Source organism: Corapipo altera, unplaced genomic scaffold (assembly GCF_003945725.1).
Source record: "Corapipo altera isolate COAL_440 unplaced genomic scaffold, ASM394572v1 0, whole genome shotgun sequence".
In the NCBI taxonomy this organism is placed as follows: domain Eukaryota; kingdom Metazoa; phylum Chordata; class Aves; order Passeriformes; family Pipridae; genus Corapipo; species Corapipo altera.
In genome coordinates, this window is record NW_020884872.1 from 14842977 (window position 1) to 14866303 (window position 23327).

The 23327-nt window shown below is 40.5% G+C and overlaps 2 protein-coding genes across 10 annotated transcripts in view; both read left to right on the plus strand.

Moving 5' to 3' along the window:
- BCLAF3 (BCLAF1 and THRAP3 family member 3) overlaps window positions 1-9682 on the plus strand; it is a 34083-nt gene extending 24401 nt beyond the window's left edge. For 3 of the 5 annotated variants that reach the window (XM_027637687.1, XM_027637669.1, XM_027637678.1), the window contains exons 12-13: window positions 2761-2916; window positions 3054-3412. In XM_027637687.1, coding sequence (XP_027493488.1) covers window positions 2761-2916; window positions 3054-3110 — 213 coding nt within the window. In that variant the 3' untranslated portion in view covers window positions 3111-3412. Of the gene's footprint in view, window positions 1-2760; window positions 2917-3053; window positions 3413-4644; window positions 5498-6684 lie in introns of those variants that run through there. The other 2 variants (XM_027637693.1, XM_027637701.1) reach the window with 2 other exon arrangements.
- Window positions 9683-10849: 1167 nt separating this feature from the next.
- Window positions 10850-23327, plus strand: part of SH3KBP1 (SH3 domain containing kinase binding protein 1) — a 217612-nt gene continuing 205134 nt past the window's right edge. For 2 of the 5 annotated variants that reach the window (XR_003526718.1, XM_027637725.1), the window contains exon 1: window positions 10850-11218. Coding sequence is in view for 3 of the 5 variants with exons in the window: in XM_027637725.1 (XP_027493526.1) it covers window positions 11215-11218 (4 nt within the window). In the remaining 2 variants the exon portion in view is untranslated. The remainder of the gene's footprint in view (window positions 11219-23327) is intronic. The other 3 variants (XM_027637714.1, XM_027637744.1, XM_027637733.1) reach the window with 3 other exon arrangements.

Genomic DNA, 23327 nt, shown 5'->3' on the forward strand with positions numbered 1-23327 from the left:
AGAATCCTGTTCTCTGCCACCACAACCCCTTCCCGAAAAATCACCCCCCATTTTTTCTTGATAAATATATAATGGGGGCATTTAAACTTAGTAAGCAAAAAATGGGGGTTAGTTGGAGTATTTTTTTAAAAAACATAAGGTCTTTTCCCACTTTTTGGGAAAAGACAAAAACTGCTGTTCTGAAATAGAAAGGATCTGGAGAAGTTTTACAAAATTTAAAAGGTCTTTTTTGTAATGACACTTTGCAATGAATCACTAAGCCAGGCTTTGAGTACGGGCACAGTGATCTTTAAAACTAAACTGCCTTCACTTTTTAAACACAGTGCAGTGTATTAATGGCTGTGGTGGGTTCACCCCTGCTAGCAGCTAAGCACCACACAGCTGCTGCCCACTCTCCCCTCAGCTCCCTTCCTCTCCCAGCAGTATGCGAGAGAGAATATGGAGAACAAAAGTGAGACAACTCGTGTTGAGATAAAGACAGTTCAACAAGTGAAGAAAAGAGGAAGAAAAAAGTGATGCAAAGGCACTCACCACCTCTCACGAGGTGACTGATACCCAGCTGGTCCCCAAGCAATGGCTGTCTGCTCCAAAACCACCTTCCCTCAGTTTCTGTTGCCAGAGAGGCAACAGGAGGTCATATGGCATGTGACATCCCTGTGCTCAGCTTGGGCCAGCTGTCCTGGCTGTGCCCTTCCCAGCTTCTTCCTTGGTGTACTTGCCAAGGAGCAGAGTAGGGGAAGAAGAGAAAGTGTTGGTGCTGTGCAGGTACTGCTGGGCAATAACGAAAACACTGGTGTGCTCCCAGTGCAGTTTTAGTCACAAACACAAAACACAGCACCATGCAAGCTGCTGTCAAGAAAACTAACTCCATCCCAGCCAGACTCAATGCACTGGTATCTGTTTGCTCATATAGCCTATTTTAGAGCCTGAGGCTATTTGTTCATAGGGATTATCATTAGCATTATTTATAAAACAGTCTTTATGTAAAACTAAATGCTACTTTTAGCAGATTTTTTTCTTATTTTTAGACCAGAAGTTACTGACGTTTTCCACACACTTTAGATTACCTTGTTTTGCTCTAAGCTATGTGTGACTGAAGTGCCTGTATATATATCATCTGTTAACTTTGTCTACAGCAGATTCTGTTCTACATTAATAATACTGCTATTTCCCTCCCTTTCCAGTTATGGAACATGTAGATACTTGAGTTGAAACGTCTAAGCTGTCTGTAATGGAATTTTCAATCTCTTGCAGCTTTTCCCCATCTCTTATTTGTTCTACTCCTTTGCCTATTGTCATACAAGTGCAGTGGCAGACCACCAAGGCCCCCTTTCTAGCCTCTGAAGTCAAAGAGAACCATAGTAGCTATGGGGGAAAAAGGGAACTTTTAATCTTAACTGTGTTCAGGGTGTTAATCCAGCATTAAAAATGCCCTTCAGTTTTCCCTGTGGTAGGCATATACCCACTTAAAACAGCCAAGTGCACATAAATTTTTTTATGCCTGCACTTTGATACTCTTCAGGAAAGGCACTGGCATTTAATAGCCTTCTGCAAGTGACCTCCATCAGAGTAACCTTGGAGGAATGATGGGGCCAGCTTCTCAGTTATCTCCTGCAAAGTAGATGGGTGAAGTGACTTGGGAAATAACAAAACCTCTGTTTTTTCCATGTACGGTCCTTTCTTAGTTGTTTATCAACCACATAGTGGAAAATGCAGTGGAAAAACGAGTACTAAAGTTATTGCAACTTCAGAGCATGTGATTTTTCTTGAAGTGATCCTTACTCTGTCAAAAGGAGACCAGTTTTGCCAAAGTAATTGTCATTGAAGTAATTGTCAAGAAGGGCTATTTCTGTGATATATTTTTTTCTCTTACCCTTCAAAGGTGTTTGTAAAAAGACAAGACTTTATATGGTCAAGAGGTTTCCTCTGATTTTAGCTGAAAAGCCATTGTTTGTTTAAATTTGGATGGGGTGGAGAAACTAAATTTAAAAGATCAAAGTGTACATGAATGCTTTATGTCAGGACTGTGCTGGAAAACTTAAAATGGCAGTACTGCAAAACTATGAGAAATTATGACAGTTTTTCTTACTCTAAAGATTTTTACCACCTATTTTGTTGGATGTCTGAGTGCTTAGTAATAAAAATCTTTTTCTAGCTTTAGCTGCTGTGGTCAGTGTTGCTTCTCTCTGTGTATTTATAATGCCATTCACTGTTAAGTCTTTTGCTGTCTCTATGGCCTCCACTCCTAGTCTCACGCTAGGTTAGTTTACAGTATTCCAAGGCATAGAGCAATGTATGTATGTACATTCAGACTGTAAAGACCTTAAACTATACAAAAAGCATATATACTGACTTCTGTTAGTGTGACTCTCTAGACTCAACACCTGTGCCCACTGCAAGCTTGGCATCACTGAATTTGTTCATGGCAATGAGGTGTGGTCTGAAAGTTTTTTGTTGATGGAGTGTGCCTCTCCTTAAAGGTTGAAAAAAAAAATGTTTAAAGGCTGTACAATAAATTTGCTTTTTTCCTAAGAGGAAGATAATTTAGATGTTTTAAACAGTAATGCAGCAGGTCTTCAAGCCAAGTGGTAGCTAGTGGTCTGAGGAATAATAAATGGAAGTAAAGGAACAGGGTGTGCACTTCCAAATGCACACTTCTGTCGCTGGGTGCTGTAAGTTTTACATGTGTATAACTGTAAAATGAACTTCTGAGTTTTGGTGCCCTCATTTTGCACATTTTTTTTTCCTCCCTTCCCCCAGAGCAACTCTGCAGATGGCCGTTTGCAATCCCATTATAAATCAGGCTTAGTACAGAAGGGTTTATATATTCAGGCGAAGTACCAGCGGTTACGTTCTGTTGGTGTAAGGGGATTTACCACTAATAAATTCAGAGATGGATTTTTGAGGAAAGAAAAGGTAAGTTGGATTAATTTATTGTTCTTACTAAGCCATTTATAAAATATGCATATTCATAAGATCTGTTTCAGTTTTTAAATCCTCATGGAATAACTTGGATAGGATTTTCTGGAATATTGGCTCTTTGTACTTTACAGGCAACCTTGATTGTGTACTCCTGTTTCTTCCATGTTTATTCTATGGAAACTTGCTGAAACTTGCTTTGGGTAACTGCAAATCAGAGGTGGCCTCTTGAGATTCTGTGGTTGCCCCTATTTCAGTATTCTTTTCTTGAACTCAGTTGATTTCTCTTCCTACTGACAGGACAAGAAAGTGGCCTTCTGTGGAAAGAAAAAATACTCTGTCCTCTTAAGCTATGGTTTTAAATCAAAGTGAAGGGCATTAATTTTTTTAATACATCTGTGTGCTTCCCCTCTTTGTTATGTTACCTTAAATTAATCATGTGCTTTAAAGTGTGCACCCGTGTGCCACTCTGAATAAAACATCCTACACTATATAATGTCTCTGTAAAATGGTTTGATAAGCCTAAACTGGAATAGGCATATCTGTTTTATGATGCTTTGATTTTCAGTGTGTATGCGACAACAGTAATGTTGAACTGCAGAAGAACTTTTGAACCATATAAAATGTTACAGCTTTTATGAGGATCAGTAGTTAAAACATTCTAAATCCTGTATTAGAATTGAACAAATATGATCAAAGTAGTGTGAAGTTACTGGTGACATCAGAGAGTTGGATTAGATGACCCACACAGCCCCTTGCAGTTCTGTGTTCCTGTGTGAATTCTTGTTTTGTAATTCTGTGTCCGTACAGCTACAAGTAAATACACTTGCATACATAAGAATTTGTAGTTGGATTAGAGTTCAGCTCTCAGAGTACAGAGGCACCTTAGAGCACAGGTTCTTACAGCTGTTTTCAAAAAACCTCAAGTTTACAGCCCAGTGGGGGGGAAAAAGCCCCCCAAAAACATTAAACACACAGAACAAAAAACAAAACAGAAAGAAAACCAGGCACTTGGGACAAGGTAAATGGGTCACTTATTACTGAAGTATACTGGAAAATGCCTCTTATATTTGCATGGGCCCTGACAAGGCTAAATTGAATTGGAATTAGTTGAAAATAGATATAGAAAGATTACACCCCCCAAAAAAATTATGACTTTGTAAAATGGGTATAGAAGTGTTATAATTTTATTGTAGTGAGCTTTCCCCAGTAATTTCCAGTGTTCTTCTATAATTGGCTATTAAGGTTCTTGTCTGGAACCTATAACACATGCTTAACACAATCTGGCTACTAGATATTATGATTTGAATCACAGAATTATAATGAGTTCTAAATTTTGATTTCTTTTTCTTTATTAGGCCTGATGAATTTGAGTATGTTTAAGTAAAATAAGTGCTGAAGTATGACAACCATTTTCCTAACAGCATAATGGTTGCTGGTTGGCTAATTCTTAAAAACCAAAACTGTTCCTCAAACTCTAGCATTTTGCCTGTTGTAACAATTAAACTTGTCAAGATTTGTTAAAAGTGGCCTGAACATCTATATTTCACTTTACTTCATTGGAAATAATAATACTTGTGCATCCTTTAGGGTACAGTCTTTACAATTGTGCTGTTTCAATCCATAATTGAAAGAATCTTACATGTTACATACCATACTTATGAAAGTTGAGAGGGTTTTTTTGCTGTTACAAATCGGGAGTAATTCTTTTTTTTCTCTGTGTAGGGAAATCTAAATATTGCAACAGAAACCTGAACTGAACTGTGATCCTGAAGTTGAAACAGATAACACAGCAAAGGGAGCATCTGTTCATTTTTTGACAACTATGTCAAGACTTAAAATAGGATAAAGGAACTAACACTGTAACTGTCTTGATTAAAAAATAACTTTATTTTGAATGCTGCAGAACTTTTTTACAGTTTTAATAATTGCTTTTAAAGTACAGTATTCAACTGAAACATCATGGTGTGTACCTTTTAGTTCCTTTGGCATACCAGTCTCAAGTAAGGAAGTCACTGAAGGGAGTCTTATTTATTAAATATTTTCTCTCTCAGCATGTTGCTACAGATGGAACTTGAGTTGTTATACCCAGAAGTTTATATGTTGAAAGTTTATTGCTTATGTAATAATAAAAAGGAAAAAAAAAAGTGCCTGAATTGTTTGGTAATAGCACATTAGCTCAGGATTTTCCAAGTAATGACCTTTTAGGTTGTGCAATAGATTTTACACCTCTGTTCAGCCATTTCCATAAAACAGTATTTTGTATTACTTTAGTTTAATAATAATACTTGGGTTTCTGATATGTATGTACATTTGTAAATTGTTAGAATGTTGGGACAACTTTTGGCATTTGATTAAAATGAGTGGGAATGGGCAGGTATGTAAAGTAATGTAGCAGTAGCTTAACTGCACTGAAAGCATGCTTGGGTTTGTTAGAGGGTTAGTTGGTCTGTACTCAAAAATTATTCTGTCTCATTATATTTTGGTGTATGAGATTCTTGACCGAGCCACATTTCTGTAATCTTTTTTTGTTATAAATGATTTGGTGATTTCCTGGATTCTGAAATTGGGGCCTGAAGTATTTAATTACAAGAAAAACAAAAAAATGTAAGTTTTTGAAAGCATGTCTTCTAGCAAAGCTGTTCATAATTGAAACTGCTTTAAATGCAGATAGCTTGTAATTTTGCCAGTGATTCTCTGAAGTTTACCTTACTGCAATATTGTTGGGCTGAGCACAAAACTCAAATAGCCAGACCTGTTTCATAAGCAGCTATAAACAATATTGTATCTGTTTCCTGTTTATAGCCTTTGCCTTAATGCATAAGCTGTGGTAGGGTTGTGTGTCTGTATTACAGGTTTGTTTGGACTTTCTGCTGATGGTAAGTTAAAGATTCATAAAACGTAGTTTTAAGAGATGTTCTTAAGAAGGAAGTTGTTCACAATATCCATAATACATGCAGGCTAATGTATCTCCATAATTTCAAAGGTGTGTTAGCTATATAGAATGCAGGCTAGTCTCTGTTGTGGCTAGTAGATCAGAATTCAAATAATGGGTTAGAGGTATGTTCAGGGGAAAGGAAACTTGGTTTTTTGGGTGGAAAGTCAGGATGTGATTTCTGCATGCTTTTTTTGTAATGGTTTTTTCCACAAGGCCTTCAGTAGAGAGAGTATTTGAAAATGTGGTTATGGCTCAGAACAGCTAAAGTGGTGTCACGTCAGATCTTCAGTTCAAGGGGTGCACTGCTTAGCGTTCATAGGGAATAAGGCAGGAAGTGTGCAACATTCATTGATGTTATGGTCATTCAACAGTAACAAATGGTTTGTTTCTAAAACACAGATCTTCAGTTTAAATAACAGTCATTAATGATTTAACTAGTTTTTCAGTAACCTCACATGCATACACAAAATGGGAAGTGAAAGGAAAGAAATTTCGTGGCCGGATAGAGGCAGGCAACTTTCTGCAGATAAGAAAGTGGTATTTTACTTATGCTGTCAGTGAGGGATCTGGCAGAATCATCCCGTGTAGAGTTACTGGGAGATGAAAATAAGGAATTGAAACAACAGGTGAAGTGAGTCAACCCAAAGTAAATGTGGAGTAGCTGCTGGCAAGGGAGCACTGCACGGGCCCCACAAATGAGGGCAGGTTTACCCTCAAGCCAACAAGCCTTTCACACAACTTTTGAATGTGCACTGTGAAAGATGTAAGAAGTGAAACCATATATGATAAAGGACGAGCTACTGAAGCTGTATTGTCTTATTCAACAGGATACTACTGTGTCTGTAAGCTTCCTGCAGTGTTCTTACTAAAGCCTGGAAGTGAACTCATTGTTGAGCAAATGGGAAAAGTGGATACATGAAGAAACTTCTGACATGGCAGTTTTGCTAACACTGCTTGGAAGTAATGCTGAAGTAGTCAGACTTCAGTCAGTTAATGCTGCTTTAACCAGTTTTAAACATGTGACTGACTCCTGATTTTGTGCTTTCTTATTTTATCTATGCATGACTAGGTAACTCTAATTTGTTTTGTACTTTAACAGTTAGCTTTCTGCTTTATTTCTACAACTGTGACCAACATATTACAAAGAAGTTTGGGGGTTTTTTTTGACATGTTTGCTGACTTTGATTCCCCCCCCCACCTACCCTTGCCCATCTCAAGATGAATGTAATGTGAAATATAGTTACTGTTTCAGTTGGTTTAGCTTTTATGTAAGGTGATACTATTTGCTCAAATCACATTCTTGACTGATAACTTCAGTAATTTGAGATTCTGACATGATAAAACTTTCTAAATTTTATAAAATGCGTACAGAAATGTATGGATTTTATAAAAATTCAAGGCTTAGATTCTAGAGGCATCTACTCTGTATCTGGTATGAGACATTGCTATGTAGATTTATCTTTGTGAATTACAGGGGCCTGTGTCTACATACTTATAGCCAAATCAGATTATTTATTCTTTTGGCACAGAAAATTCTGTTGAACTGGAATACAGTGTTTGGTTGAGAGCAATGTACTGAAGTTACTGATTGGGTTGTGAAGACACAGGAAAAAGTGTTAAGTAGAAGAAAGGTCAATTTACTTGAATAACTTGGTGCCTTTCTGTATTGTGACTGCATTGTAGAAAACACCTGTACAAAGACTTAAGTGAAATCCTGATCATTGCATTCTTTCTAATGGGAGCATGGACTGATAACAGTTCTTGTTAAAATAATTGTTTACTTTACATGTGTAAGCCTCAGTAGGAAAACAGTGACTCTTTTATTAGTGAAGTCACTGCATTTGCATTGGAAGGGCAAGTTGAAAATGTGATTGTCTTAAGAGCTTTCTAGCTTTCTGTTTTATACTTTGAAAATACAAATGTGAATTGCCTTTCTTTTGTTTAGCTTGAAATGGCTGTTAAATGCTCATGTCATTCTCAGTTGTTCACATGTGAAATTGTTTTTTTAATTGCTATCCAAAATGCAATGGGTTTAATATGACTAGAGTCTTCCTACTAAGTGTCTGAAATACTGAGTGGCTATGATGTTAGCAATTACATTGCTTGATCCATTTAATCTCTGCATAAGTTGGTTAGAATCGTTACTTTAAACTTTGTGATGATTGGGTTCACAAGGTTCACAAAATTCTGGGTCTAGTAAGAAACAACACATTGCAAGGCTTCTGCAAGCCTGCCTTAACTCTAATAATTACTTACATGTTTAAAATCGTTTTACCTGATGGATTTAGATGGTCTTGAGACCTGGACATAATTGTCTCAACTCAGGTAACTGATACAGGTTGGGAGGAAATTCAGCTGATCGATCGCCTGTTGTGTAACAGTTTTTACCTGCTGCCTTCTTCCCTAGGGCCTCAGGGTGAGTTTTGTTTAAATGAACTTGGTTGCTTTAAAGACAGAAAAAAATCCCAAGATAACACTGTTGTGGCATTAAAAAAGGCAGAGTTCTCAAAACTTGCTTATTATGCATCGGAAGGTTATTTTCTGCCATGTCTTGGAAATGGATAGTTAGAATTGCTTGGAGAAGATGATAAAAATCATAACAGAGACTGATTTCTCAGTATTTACCTTAGATTGTAAATGGAGGGTGTTCTTTAATTTCCTTGCTTTCTGAAAGGAAAGCTTTTCCCATTCTGTGTTAGAAACATGCCTCTTGCCTTTCTTCAAGCATCTGAACAGCAATCTCCAATGTTCTTCATGGGAGAGCCCTCTTAAAAGACTTCAGACTTGCATCCTAATGAATCTGGGGAAAAAAAAAAAAGGATGTTTCTGCACATAACTCTGAGCCTTGACAGATGTCATTCCATTGCTGCAGGATTTGAAGATAAGGAAGTTCTTCAGCCTCCTTATGAAGGAAAGAAGTAATAAAAGCCATTTCAAGATCTCTGAAAGCCTCCTTGTGACACTTGACTCCTTAATAGACCTTAAGGATAGTCATGAACGTTTTTTCTGTTTCAGGCTTTGTGAGCATAAATTTTCAGTGTCAAGATCAGAGAAAACTCTTGTCATAACACCTGCCCCTTCCTTCTGTGCCTGGTGATTTTTGTTGTTGGAGGGCTTTTGAGAAGGTATTTAGCCTTGTGGTTTAGTAGCTCTGTGCTGCCTGCCACTTTAATACAGTTTTCTTCTGCTCACTCTTCATTCCTCTGAATTTTATCTAAGAAGTCTAAATCTCATGTTGTCTTAGTACTGCATTTTCTGTAAATAATGTAGTAGATGGCTTTCATTTTGTGACTGGCTTCTCTTATGTCTTTATTATTGAGGGGAAGAGACAGGGTGGAAACAGTTGTTGTTCGAGTACGTTCTTCATGGAATAAAAAAAGCCTCATTGTTTTGTTTAAAGAATAGGAGGAATTTTTTGCCCCCAGTTGAATGAGGGGAACTAATGTCCACTTCTAAGGAATAGATTGTTGGCGTTATTTATACTGTAGTTTCACAAGGACTGTCTAATGTGTGTATGTGCACACGTATGTACACATGCAAACACACTATTAGAAGCCTTTAATGTAATTATTTGTAAGTGTGGATAAGAAATGACACTTTTGAACTACTGAAGCTGGAGTTAAATGCAAATGCAATTTAAGTCTGTAGTCTTTGAGTCCACAGAGGTGCTTTTGACAATGTTATCCCATATCTAAAAGCCTCATTCATAAGTATATATAGTAAGATGTAGGTATGTTTATATGTATGTTTAACATAGTTTATATAAAATAAATGTAAATTTTGTTTCTACAGACAATAAATGTTTTCACAAAATTTTTACTTAAAAATAATTCAGTGATTTGATTCAGTAGTTATTAATGTTTGTTGTCATTTTCAGGGTAAAAAAACCCAATTTTTTTCAAAATAAATTCTGTTGTGCAGGGAGTGGAGAAGTGCAAAAATGTATCCTTTATGTTAGTGACAGTTTTCTTTCTTCATACACAGATTACTATCTGAGGTTAGAACAGGGTGTTTTGGGTTTTGTTTTTTTTTTTTTTTTTTTTTTTGCTTAACCTTTCATTAATAGTCAAGGTGCTAATGCTGTAAAATGTTATCTATATTTTATCTTTCATGCCAGATTTTTTTTTTATCTGCACTTCTCCTCTGCTACTACTGTAGACCTGTGAGAAGAGGTGCCTGTGCAGAAGCCTTCCCTCCTTCGCGCAGTGCCTTGCTGTGCAAACATGTCATTGATGTGTGCATAGTTACTGCTCTTCTTTTCCCTCATTGTTACTGGAGCAGGGGCTTCTCCCTGCAGTAGGAACAATCAGTGCTCCTGTGCGCCTCTCCTCTTTTTAGTGAAACGTCAACACCACCGTACGTGCACTCTTCTTTAATCTTTTTGTCTTTTCTTCCTTCTTTCCTTCCTTCCCTGCCGACCTCTAAAGCCAAACCTGTGAGGATGTGGGGGAAGGAAGGCTGTCCCCCTCCCGTCCCCTTCTCTCACGGGCAGGGCCTCCTCCCTCGCGGAGGTGCCGGCGCGTGTCCCCGAAGGCAGAGCCCCGGCGCCAGGACCGGGCACATCTCCCGGGGGCCGTGCGCGGACGGGGCAGGTGGGTGCCAGGATTCCCAGGTACCGCCCGTCCCGCCGCTTGGGAGCGCTCTCCATCCTCCCCCAGCGCCCACATCGGGCGAGCCCCTGCCCCTCCCCGTGCCCGGCCGACAAGTCCTGGCCGGAGAGGGAGGGAACCACCCCCTTCCCCGCCGCTCCCCGCCGCCCCTGCCCCCGCCGGGACCGCGGCCCCGCTCCCTCCCCTGCTCCCCGCCCTCCTTCCCCCGCCGCTCCAGCTCCCGCCGGCCCGAGGCGGCGCAGCGGCTCTGGCGCAGTCTCGCGACACTTCCCGCAGCGCGGAGCCGGAGCGGCCGCTCGCCCCGGCACCAGCAGCGGCAGCAGCAGCGGCGGTCGCTGCCCGCGCTCAGAGCCCGAGCCGCTCCCGCGCCCTCGCACCGCCCGCCCGGCTCGGCGACCCTCGGCTCGAGCCCCCTCCAGGCGCGTTCTCCCCGGGCTGCTCTGCGTGGCGGCAGCGGGGCCCCAGGTGGCTGCAGGAGGTGAAGGCTGAGCCCGTTCTCTCGCCTGATTTCTGTATATTTTGTTTTCCTCGCACACGCCGAAGGAGCCGCGGCGCTGCCCGCAGGATGCAGCCCGGCTGCGGCGGGTGCTGAGCGCGGCGGCGGCCGGAGGAGGGAGCGGCTCTGTCAGCGCCTCCGCTCCGCGCGGCGGCGGCTCGGGCGGTCCCTCGCCCCCTGCCTTCGCCGTGGCCACCCGCCCCAAACTTTCAGCCTGTTCTCTCTGCCAGGCGAAGCCCAGCTCGACATAAATGGGTGAGTCCAGGCCGCCGGGGTGGCGGTGCCGCGGGCCGGCCGGGGCTCCCGGCGGGCGGGTGGGGTGCGGGTGCCGCTGGGGGCGGCGGGAGGGAGGTGGCCGCCACCGGCCTTCGGCTCACGGCTTTTAACTTCTCCCCTCCCCCGGCCGAGGCAATAATTGCTTTCATGTGACAGGCGGAGAGGTCGGGGTGGGTTGGCGGCGGGGCGCCCCTCGGTGCTGCCGCGGTGGGTGATCCTGCGTGGGGCTGACACGGTTACGAGCCCTTCCGTGCACCGGCTGCGCGGCCTCGCCACCTTCCCGCCGGGCACAGCTCTCCCCGGGCATCTGAGATGTGGTGGTGCCGAGCCGGGCCGGGCGGAGAGAAGAGGGACCTCCGCCCCGGGCGCACAGGTTGCGCTCCGAGGGGCTGCGGCGAGGAGAGCTGCGGGGGACGCGGGGCTGTGCCGGGCTGTGCCGGGCTGACCCCCGCCGCCAGCACCGCCCCGCCGGGCGGGGGCGGCCGCCGGGGCCGCGGCGCGGGGTCGTTGGAGCCGCGGGGGGCGGCCGCGCTCGGCAGCCGCTGCCCGTGAGGTGTCACCCGCGGACTTCGGGAAGAGGCTGCGCTGGATGCCCGGCCCGGGGTGGGCAGCGCCCGTTACCTGTGCGGGGCGGGAGGATGCGGGGTGAATTGTCCCATTATGCGGGGCCAGGCGGCAGCGGGGCCAGGAGCGGGCTCGCCGAGCGATGCGCCCCGGGGCGTCGCTGGAGCGCCGCTGCCCGCGGCTGCCTCTGCCCAGCGCGGTGCCCGGCGGAAAATGACGGATAGCAGGGAACAAAAGAAGCCAGGCAGCCCTGGTGCACCCACCGGCCGGCATCAGGAGGCAGCGGCGGACGGTGCTCCGGAACAGCGGCGTTTGGGTATCCCCAGGCCGCCCGCTTCGCGCACGGCAGCGGAAATGCTGCTGGACTGTGGGGGAACCTGAGAGCAGCATCACCGAAACCACTGAATATCATGCGTTACGTGGGAAGACATTTTACACAATTTTACCTGTTGTAATACAGTGACGTTGGGAATGTAGTAGGAAATAAATCATCCCTTTGTTCTTGGAGAGATTAGTTTGAGGGGTACTGCCGGAGCGATGCGCAGCTGCTCTACCTGTGTGTTACAGGATTAAGCACTAGCTTCTCACTATCGACTTTCAGTTAGTTCTCCCGTTCAGGCTGAAAGGCGTTCATCCCTATTCAGCTGTATGGATCCGGGTGAACTCCGGTGCTGCTGGCAATAGGCCGGCCTCCCAGACCGACACGTTTAACTGGGGGCATTAGAGAAGACTCCGTTAGGTTTGGTTTGCCTGCTCGCTGACACAGCTCTCAACTTCTGTCTTCTGTCACAACAGATTACATTTTAAACATAGTGCTGTATTGAGATGTAGAGTTTGGAACTGCTGAATAGAACAAAATCTGTATTCAGTAGGGCAAGTCATAGGAAATATGTTTTAAAATTATTTTTGTTATACTGTCCCTGTGCATTTATTTCTTACTAACTTTGTATTGTGATACAGTAAGACTTGTCTAATTTCTGTTTAATCCGTAGTCCAAATATTAGTCTTTTTCAGGTTCGTGGTGGAAAAGATTAAGGAAAGCAATAAAGAACCAGTGAAGTAACTTGCATTGATAGAGGTCTAGAAAGGCTTTTGAACACTGTAACTTGGTAGCAAAGGCCATATTTTTTCTTTTTTACCCACCCATCCTTCCCCTGGGCTGTGATCCTGTGTGTTGGTTTCTTTAAAGCTCATTTGGATGATGACTTTCCTAAATCATCGTGTTTCAGTCTGATGTTTCTTTGCAAAATGGGAGTGGAAGGAAGGTAGATACGGGTTTATTGTTGTTCATATCTTTAAATGGTAAGTGATTGTTGTAGTTTAAAAACAAATTCGGGACACACCTTCCAGCTTCTGCAGTAGAAGAAGGAAAATCCTTTCTTGTGCTATGCAGTCTTTGCTCATGTTCAAAGCACAGACAGTTCAGTGGATTAAATGAGGTATGGGACCTGTATAATAATGCTGCTATGAAGCTAAGCAGTTGAAGCCTTTGTCATAGTGCTTAAACACTTTTTTCATCAGTATTTTTTCATCTTGATATTTTTAAGGTATTGTTAAAGCTATCCTGTTGGGAAAGGGAGAGGAAATGTTGCTGTTGATTATGTGAAATCACATCGATCACCTCTGCTGTCACCATAGTTGGGAGCTTGGATCCAGAGGCAGTCTTGTGCCCTTGGAACCAGTTAGATCACTAATACTGGCAGACAGCTGTTGTCTGCATGGTTTTGTATTAGTAGTTGAGAAAGGTGGTTTTTTATTGAAGACTGCAGCTTGTTTGTACACACCATAAGGAATGTTACACCAAGAAGTAAAGTAATAAAAAAATTCTGTCTATGTGAGAGTCTGATTATTCTGTACCAGTTGCAATCTCTTTTCCTGTTTTTCACCTTTCTTAATTTTATTTTTTTTCCTCTTCCAAATTCTCCACTATCCCCTGCCCTCAACTTCTTCCCCCTCTCTGCTTCTCTTTACACTATTGAAAGATGCCACTTCCTTCTCCTTCCTCTCTCTTATCTTCATCCTTCTTCCTCTGTCTTATCAGGGTGCTCTGAGGACATTTCCTGCATGTGAGACCACACTGACCTCCAGCAGCCAGAGCTGTGCTTGCGTCAGAACTTCTTCTAGGCCTTGTGTTGTCACTTACAGGGTGCTCACTGCAGCAGGAGCCCTGGGGAGTGTACCTGGTAAACTCCAGCACCTCTACACTCCCATTTAAAATGAAGCATTTTTGGGTCCTGAACTTAGCAGAAGTTGTATACATCACACACAGAAGGTGGTGGGTGTGTCTGTGCCCTCTCCAAAACGGTGGAGATTTTGGAGCCTTTCAGTAAAATAACTGTAAGATTTTTTTAAAAATAGAAATAATATTTGTCATTCTTGTCATCCTTGAAAGCAGTTGAACAGTTTCAGCTGAATAAAAAAAAGTCATAAGAAAGATGATTAACATGATGTTTTTCACTTTGATTTTTTTTAAAAATAAGGTTTTAAGCAGCTGTAAAGTGGCTTAGAGGAACTGTTATGTAAAAATCCTCCCCAGTCTGTAAAAAGTCTTTTTTCTCCTCCTCATTAGGGATGTTAGTAATTTTAGTTCTCTGGTGGTCATTGATAGATTTATTTTTCAAGAGAAGACAGTTGCATTGGAGATGTTCAGGATCAGATTTCCAGTTGTTTGGTGACAATATACAGCCTGAGAATGTCTTATGGCCTGAGTTCCAGTGGAGTTTTCGTAAACTATTGTACAATATTTTTAGTAACCTATATGAAATTTCATTTAAAAAATAGCTGTCACAAAGCTTTTTTTCTCCCAGAAATCAAGAGATAATGATATTTCTGCCATAAAAGGTTGTCAGAGCTGCCTTCTAAATGGATCAAGGTAGGGGTCTGAAATAGAGAAATGTAAAATATTTAAATATGTGTGTATATGTAGAAGAATATGAAAAAAATTTCTGATTTTGAGGTCTTTTTTGGATGTTGGTATCTCTTCTGCTTGCCCCTTTCAAGTAGCTCTTCTTTTCTCAGACTCTTCATTATAGTTGTTTTTTTTTCTATAAACTGTTGCTTTTAGCTCAAAAAGTGTGATAAAGAAAGAATACTTAAATAGATGGTTTCTTAAAACAGCAGAATTCTTGATTGTTTTTGTGCTAATCAAAATCTCTATGTAATCTGTAGAAAATTAAGGTAGAGCTGCTAGAAAAGGTGTTTTTTTTCTCCAGGGTTTAAGGTAGTAATATAATGAACGTGCAATAAAAATAATGTAATGTAATAAAACACTTTACTGAAAAGCAGTTTTATTTTTATATTAATACTGAGTGCACACACTGTTTAAACTGCTACTAATGCAATATATACAATTTATCACAATTTATATGTGATGTTGTTCGGATTGCTTCTTTTGTAATTGTTATTTACTGGATGTTAGAGGATGCTTTTAAGAATACTGCTGAAATTCACATAGGAGATGAGTGTTGACCTTGTAGATAATGCATTGACTCCTTCCCCACTTGAAGAGGAAGGGACTCATGTGTAAGGAGGAGAAAAAGGAGAGCTTGGTAACATGAAATGAGCAGCTGAAATTTCAGTTCTTATATGTTAGAGGTCACTGAAGTGCTGCAAGCAGGTTAGCCCTGATGAGATCAAAGGAGGGAAAACAGCCACAGAGATGGTATCAGTTGTTTTACTCTGATACTGCTGGTATAGAGCAAGCTCATTAAAAAGTATGATGGATTTTATATGGTTCCTATCTGTGTGGATTTTAAAATCCAGACCAGGGAGCGGATATTTTCCCTTGATGCAAAAGCAGGAAGTAGCTGTAGGGCATATCTGTGTTCTGTACACTGAGGAATGAGGAAAGAATATATTAGGGGGAGGGGAATGAGAGAGGAGGTGAGTATCAAGATTCAGTAATTCAGCTAATGTAAAAGTAATTGCTGTCAGTCTGCTTCACACTGAGAGGAAACACAATAAATCTTGAAGTCCCTAAGTGTGAGAGAATATGCAATTCAGTATTCTGTATTAGCAAATGAAGTTCACTTTCCCCTCCTTTTTATTTTTGATAATTGAGAAGCATCAGTAGAAACCAGCTTCTTGAAATGCAGTGGTAGAGTCCACATAAAAGTTGTATGTCCACATAAAAGACTGTTGCAAGGTCTTGGCTGTGATTTGTTTCTAACATAACTTTGCCTTAAAAAAAGAAGCATCCTGCAGGATGAGCAATGAAAGGGGAAAGGATGTCTTTTTTCTCAGTCTTGTAGCAGTTTGTATTCCAGTGGGGATGTTGCTGAGAATTTGTGCTTCTGATTTAGGATGAAGAGTTGTGTAGAGTTGTGGATCACAAATGATGTCTGTGCTGATACAACTCTCTTCAGCAACAAGGATAATGTAGTATGGAAAGCTGAGCAGTTAAACAAGGAAAATATCCCTAACTTCTGATTAATCTGTAGTGTCAGTATAAAGAGGTGCCTTTTGAACTCTGCCTTTGAATTTCATTAGGAGTATTGTACAGAAGGAAAAATTTCCTCTTTATCTCTCTCTCTCTCTCTTTCATACTGTGCAGCTAAATCACTTCTGACAATTGAAACCAGCTCACACCAAAAGCAGTGTAAGTCTATTCATTTATTTGAAGATCAAAGTCAGTATTGGTGCACAGCTCCCCAGGGAACTAATGCTTTTTCAAAAATGTCAATATAGATTTGTTGCATGTGTTGCAAGTCAGGGCCCAGCTAGACTAGATGATCTTTAAAGGTCTCTCCCAACCCAAACCATTCAAAATGATCCATCAGTATTTAATTAGCTTTCAGTGGTCACACTGCTCATATTTAAAAATTAAGTGTTTCATGTCCTACAAGTAATTTGTAATAAATGAATCTGCAACTTACATTTAAAAAACCCCAACCAACCCAAACAAAACAAAAAACTCCACCCCAGCAAAGTAGGAATCCCCATGACGTGTGTCCTCCGCTTGTAGTTTCTAGGAATTTGCTTGTTAATTTATAAAGCAACATGCTGATGCTCTTTATTGATAACAAGGTCTCAAAACAAACACACATAAAAGTCACTTCGGGGTGTTTTCCTGCTTGTTTTAATTTGGGTTTGTGGGAAGAACTTCATGGAGGTCAGTGCAACTGCTGGTACTGGTCCATGCTGTATTGACTGCCTGTGCCAGCCTGACTGTCTTTGTATGTAGTCTTTCCAGATAGCTAGAATTATAAAGGTTTTAGTTAAAGGTAGAAGTATTAGAGTATAAGTGTACATATACAGAACATTTAATTTTTGAGCCAGTTGTAAAACTATTCTTTGGAACTCTCATCTCAGATTTGGATCAAATATGTCCTCTATCTGTGGTTGCTGATTCATCCTTACCACTGGGAAGAAACATTTTTAATACTCTGGTAACTTGGCAGAATGGATCTTTTTTTTTTTCTTTTCTGATAGGTTTGTGCAGCATTGAAAATTTGCTGTCCTTATGACGAGTATAAAACTGGCAAGCAGCAAAACCTCAGCTTAATTTTTCAGTGGTTTTCTCATTCCTGCTGTTTTTTCTATGAAGTCTCACTGAGCTCTTATTAAGCTGTTAGTGCTTCTCTGTCTATTTCCCACTGTCAGAAATTCCAAAGTGCATCCAGAAAAAGATGCCTTTATTTTGGGGTTTCGCTATGGCAAGGTTTGAAAAACTTTTTGCTGTTGAATTTGGACCAAAGAAGTGTTTTAACTTTGGCCTTGTGGTTCCAAATGTGAGGATTAATGACTTTGGAAGAGTGGTGATGGTTATTTATAAATAATATTTGAATGTTTTATGTATGAAGATTGACGACCAAGATTTTTTTTTTCCATCAGCTGTGTCTTAGGGAATGTGTCTTTATTGTCATTAGCAGCTTTATGGAAAAATATCCTATCAAAACCTTCCAGTCTAGACAAGACCATCTTATTTTCTTGTGAAGTAATCTGTTATTACATTTCATGATTCTATTACATTTTATTGAGATTGGAGAACTGAGGTGTTTGCTGAATGTAGATATCCAACTTTCCTGCTTAAACTATCAAATTTAAAAAAACTCTAAAACCTACATAAGTAGCCAAAATCCCTCAAACAACTCCTACCAAAAAAACCCCAAACCCTGGAAGAACCTGACTTTGCTCCCCTCATCTTCTAAATGACTGGGCAAAGAGAGGGGAATGGAAGGAGAAATGAGTGCAGAGAGTGAAATCCTTTCAATAAAGGCTGAGCTTGAGAAGCCTTGCCTTGGGTGCATGATCAAGCAGTTTGTGACAATGGGTATTCCTGAACATCTGAGAGTGAGCAGAAATACTGCCAGGAAGGGTATGGTCCTACTAACTGGGAAAAGAAAATTGCACCATGTGAAGGCAGGCCTGGTAGCAAGAAATGCTTGTATCTTCACTTGCTGATATAATGGAAAATAAATTCTAGTTTCAGAAGAGTACACAAATATGTCTACAAATTTATGAATCCTCATGATATTAAAGATTTTCTTCCTTAATGGCATGAGCCATGCCTTATTATTTGATTTCAGTTTTCATTCACAGAAACATCAGGCTGCCAGCAGTTGTGGAGAACATTGGCTTGGTAGCTTACAAGATTTGCTTTTTATATATCTTTATTTTTAAATTACTTGTGAGAAAGAAAAGGTTAATCACTGTGCAATCTTGACATCTAGATTTGGTTCAGACTAAAATATAGATGGTGCAGTAAAACGGTTTAAACCCTCTTCAACCAGTAGATTTGAATTTTGATACACTTCTGTGCTCTTGTTGCATTTTTGTTTAATGAAGATGATAACATTTAAGTTTAATCTCATTTTAAGATTCTAAGCCATTTGCTGCATTGAGCTGATCATGTAACTCGTTAATGTAAAATCGTTAATTTCAATGTGATATTAGATTATTTTTAATCTTGATTCATTGTTAGTTGCTGTACTCCTAGTATTGGGAACGTGTTCTTTGTAGCTATTTTTGCTAGCAACTTGAACGACACAGTTAATTTTTCAGGTGACATAAAACTAAATACTTTCTGGATTTTGTTGGATTTTGGCTAGTTAGTTTATATATACATTTGATCAACTTCTCATTTGCTTCTTTCTTTTTGTAGCAGTCTGTCAGTCTTGTAGATATAGTAGGCCAAGTTTTGCTATCTGTATAAGACTGCTCCAACTTCATAGAGTTAACATGTTTAATCAAGGGATTTGTGAGTATAGTTAATCCAGTCTGATTAACTGCTGTTTCATGGATGGAAGGTCTTAATAAGCAGAATCCTTCTATGACTTCTTCCTTGCTTGACTGAGTGTGTGATGAAAAGAGATGTACCTTTGAGAGGCAACTAATTTGTACAAGTAAGATTGCCTTTTTCTGTTACAAGAAACAATCTTTTAACTGGGAGAGAAATCTTCCTGCTGCTGCTGCCGTTGTCTTTGGTTACAGTAGTTTTTAATATTCATCCTCCTGGACAGTGGCTTATTCCTCCTCCATGCAGTAATGTCTTCTAAAATTGGAAAGATCTTTATTTTCTTTGAAACTTAATATAAAAGTTCCTTGAATCTGCTGATTGTTTAATTCATCAAATACCTTTATTTAGCTGCATTTGCAAACAGTTGAAATACACTTGTCAGTTCTACTTTGACCACTGAGGTCAGTTTGAGTGGTCTTGTTCTGTCAGCTCATACTGCCTTTCAGAGTTGCTCACTTGGATTTGCATTAACTGTGCTACTTATTTTAAAGACTGCAGTTTCTGTGTGTGAAGCACCTATAAATAGTGCTTTTGATTAGCTGACATCTCAATTATCTGGCTGTGGTTCCTGGAAGATTAAGATGCCATCTAGTTGATGATGAACTACTATGTCCTGACAATTCAAAGTGATCTTCACTGGTTCCAGAGTCAAGAGAGATCTATTCATATGTAATTCCTCTGCAATGTATTTGATAGTTTGTTCACTGTTGTGGAGAAAATAGTTTTGTTTATTACTGTGTGTTTCTCATTCCTTCACCTCATTCTGTCAGAAAGCAGTTGCACCTTTCCCTGTCACTTACTGAAGTACATGTATGCTTCTTTCCTTTTGAAAATTGAGGGTGTTTGTTGGTTTTGGATTCATGTGTTGTGTTGTTGTTTTTTTTTATTTTTTCTTTTTCTTTAAATAAATCTGCATCACGTTTCTCCTCTGTTTCTCAGGAAAGAAGCTCTTCAGCCTTTTTTTTTTGTTTGTTTGTTCAGGTACTGGATGCTCTGTCATTCTGTCATTTGTTCATATGCCCTTTCTTCAAATTCATCTTTCCTTCTCTTTCACCTTTCTTTCAAATGCACTGCTGCTCTTTTTAGAAAGCTTTTTTCTTACACAGTCTCAGAATTCTCTATATTAAGATGCAAAGATGCACAGATTTCTGAAGGCAATCTGGTGTGGAATATAGCCTGATTGTGGATGATCCTTTACGAGTTTTATTCAGAAGTAGGGAAAGAAGACACCTTTGACTGAATTCCCATAAGTATGATGTCAGAAAGGAGAAGGACTGGCTGTCTTTGAAAGACTATGGCTTTAACCTGTGGAGTTCTTTCAGAGTTAGAATTGGTACCTTGGAAGGTACCAGCATAAATGCTGAGGTGTGTGTTGCATATTTTTTTTTGCCAGCCACATTTTTGATATTTTTTGATGGAAGACTGGTGCCTTTGGTATGTGAAGTAAAACAGGTTGTGGAAGCTGGCAAAGCCAAATGCTGAAGTTCCAATGTTTTTTTAATTTGGAGAACTTAAAAGCAGGATGTTGCTATTTTAAGTAGAATTGCAGTTCCTGTCTGTTCAAGTCTGTCAGTGTCTCTCTCAAGAACCAAAATCAAGGAGCTGATGTAATTTCTCTTGTAGGCAGAGAAATTAAATGTAAGAAATGCTCCTTGCCTCTCCAGACCCTCTGAAATCTAAGATTAGTTTTGGCTTCTGATTTCCTTAGCTCCAAGATCTTGAAACACTGGAAACCAGGGAAGGTCCTTACAACGTTCTTCAAAGGGATGGAGTCCAGCAACTGTCTTCTTAGATGAGAGAAAAGTAGAGCTTTCTCCTTAGCCTTGGAAGAAGTGCTCAAGGTAGATAACATTCAGGGACAGCCTTATTTCTGTCCTCTCTAGTTCTCTTGGTTGTGTGGTTTAACCTGCATGCTACTTCCTGGGTGCCATAGGAAGATTCTGTGGCAGCATCGACCCCTCTGTCCTGAGGAGAATCTGTCTTATTGTTACTTCCTTGGCCACACACTTTGTCCCGTTCCAGACAGTACCAGTGTTGGTTACTGGGTGTGGGTGGGAGGAGGAGATTGTCAGAAGAATAATTACTTAGAAAACAATAGGGTTTATTGCCTCTGTTTGCTTGGGTTCCACAAAGCTCCATCCTGATGCTTTCTCCCCCTTTTCCCCACATCCTCAATGCAGCAAAGGGTTCTTCTGTCTGAATGCTGACTGTTGTTTGTGCTTTCACACTATGCACAGCTCGGCTGAGCATTCCCATTCAGCCAGCACAGAGTGGCTCGAATTCCCTATTGGAACAATGCTGTTATCAGGTCACAAGCTGTTCCTGCTCCAATGAGAGTCAGTGACAAGCTTTCTAATGTACTTGTTTGGCTTGCATCAGTTTTTGCTTTCAGGGTTGTTCTTCTATGTAGTGCCCCATTTTTGGAAGTTTGTTCTGGTCATATGAGTTAAAGGAGATCTCTTGGAAGTATAAGAGTGTTTTTGCAGGTGGAGGAGACTTCTTGAGACCTTTAACCTGCTACTAGAAGATACCTCTTTTAGGAGCTGTGTCTTCTACTTGCAGCATAACCTTTGCTTTCTGAAAGGCTTTGCCTTGATCAAAATCAAGAGAATTTCTCGAACAAAAAACAAAAATAAAAAATGTTGATGGAAGTGCCTACTTGCCCAGGCCTAAAACTGACACATGGGATTTTGAAAAGCACCATTAAAGCAAAACAGAGCTGATTATTTCTCTTCTACATCCAGTCCAGCTTCTCACTGCTGTACAATGCATCTCTTTGTGACAGTTTATAATGCATCAGTTAAAACATGACTGGTTTGTAGTCGTAACATTTGACAGGTGGAATTAGAAGAGTTGCTGCTGGGGTAAATATTTTGCAGCTGCTGTCTTAAAAATGATAGAATTCCATGAAACTGAGGGAAAACAACATAACTTTAAAATTTTTATAAGTCGCCGTGTTTGTCTACAGCTGGCATTTCACAGCTAAGGGCTGTAGCACAGTCCAAGGATTTTGGCTATATCAGATTGCTGCCAACAATCTCTTCTTGCAGAAATTGCTGCTTCCAAAAGCAGGAATACCACAACAGGATGTATCTGTGCACCACTTTCCAGTATGGTTACTTAATGTAACACCGTTTTTATAAGCACTTCAAGAAAATGTGGCTAAGATGCAGAGGAGTATGTTGTATCCTCCCCATCCTCCTCCTGTGCAAAAGGGTTGCTACTTTTGGCAAAGATGTGTGGTGATAGTAACAGCTTAGGCATCTAGTGAAATCCTCCAAGCGCCTCTGAGATCACAGTCGTAATTACATTCATGCTTCTAGTCTGATTTTAATGAGACTAGGTGAATGTTGCTGTTTTAGAAGCTTGGAATTTTAACAAATACTATGCAGTACTCAATATGAAGACTGTGAACAAATTGTTGACCACAGCCTCTGCTCATCTTCTGGGAGGTTAAATGATGGTACATCATGTCACTGAAAAGGTTCTGAAGAAGTAACTACTATCCTTCCTAGCTTAGTTGTCTGAGAGTGAGATTTAAAAACTGCAAGGGTAGCATTACTAACAAGTTTTTATGAATATATAGTTTGTCATATGGAATTATTTGTCTTTGTTTAGCTTAAGTTACAGTACTCTTCACCTTTTCTGTTTATGTCAGCAATGGATATAATAATTTATACTCTTCAGAACTTTGAATTATTTTTATGGGTATTAGAGGAGTCAGGAACTCGTGTTAAGAAGATGACAAGTGTTTTCCTCTGAACCTAATGTCTTCCATGTCTTCTGGATGGCTTCTTGTGTGCATTAGTATCTGAGGGGAAGAACAGTGCTAAAGGTACACCAGCTCTCAGGACAATTTTGCCTCTGAGAAGCACTGTATTACTTCAGTTACAGGTTAACACTGCACATTGTCTACAAGCTTGACAATGTGAGTCTAAAGTACATTTGTTTGTGCATGCTGTATGCTGTAGTTGAGAGGCACTCTGGTTAATAGAACCAATGAATTACAGTAAAATTAATCTCTTTCAGTATCAACATTATGATTAATTTTGTTTTTTGAGACAGAAGGACTGCTTTGCCCTGTAGGAAAAGATCAATTAATTCATGGAATACAAGTGCTTGTCTGACTGACAGTCACATGAGTACCAAAGATTGTCTATGCAATCTCAGTCTTTCAGAAGGTTAAGGAGACTCATCCCAATAAAATCTAACATATTGTTGGATGCAAAGTGATATTTAAGGGGAAATACAGATGTAACTGCTGCCATCTAGAACTACCACAATTAT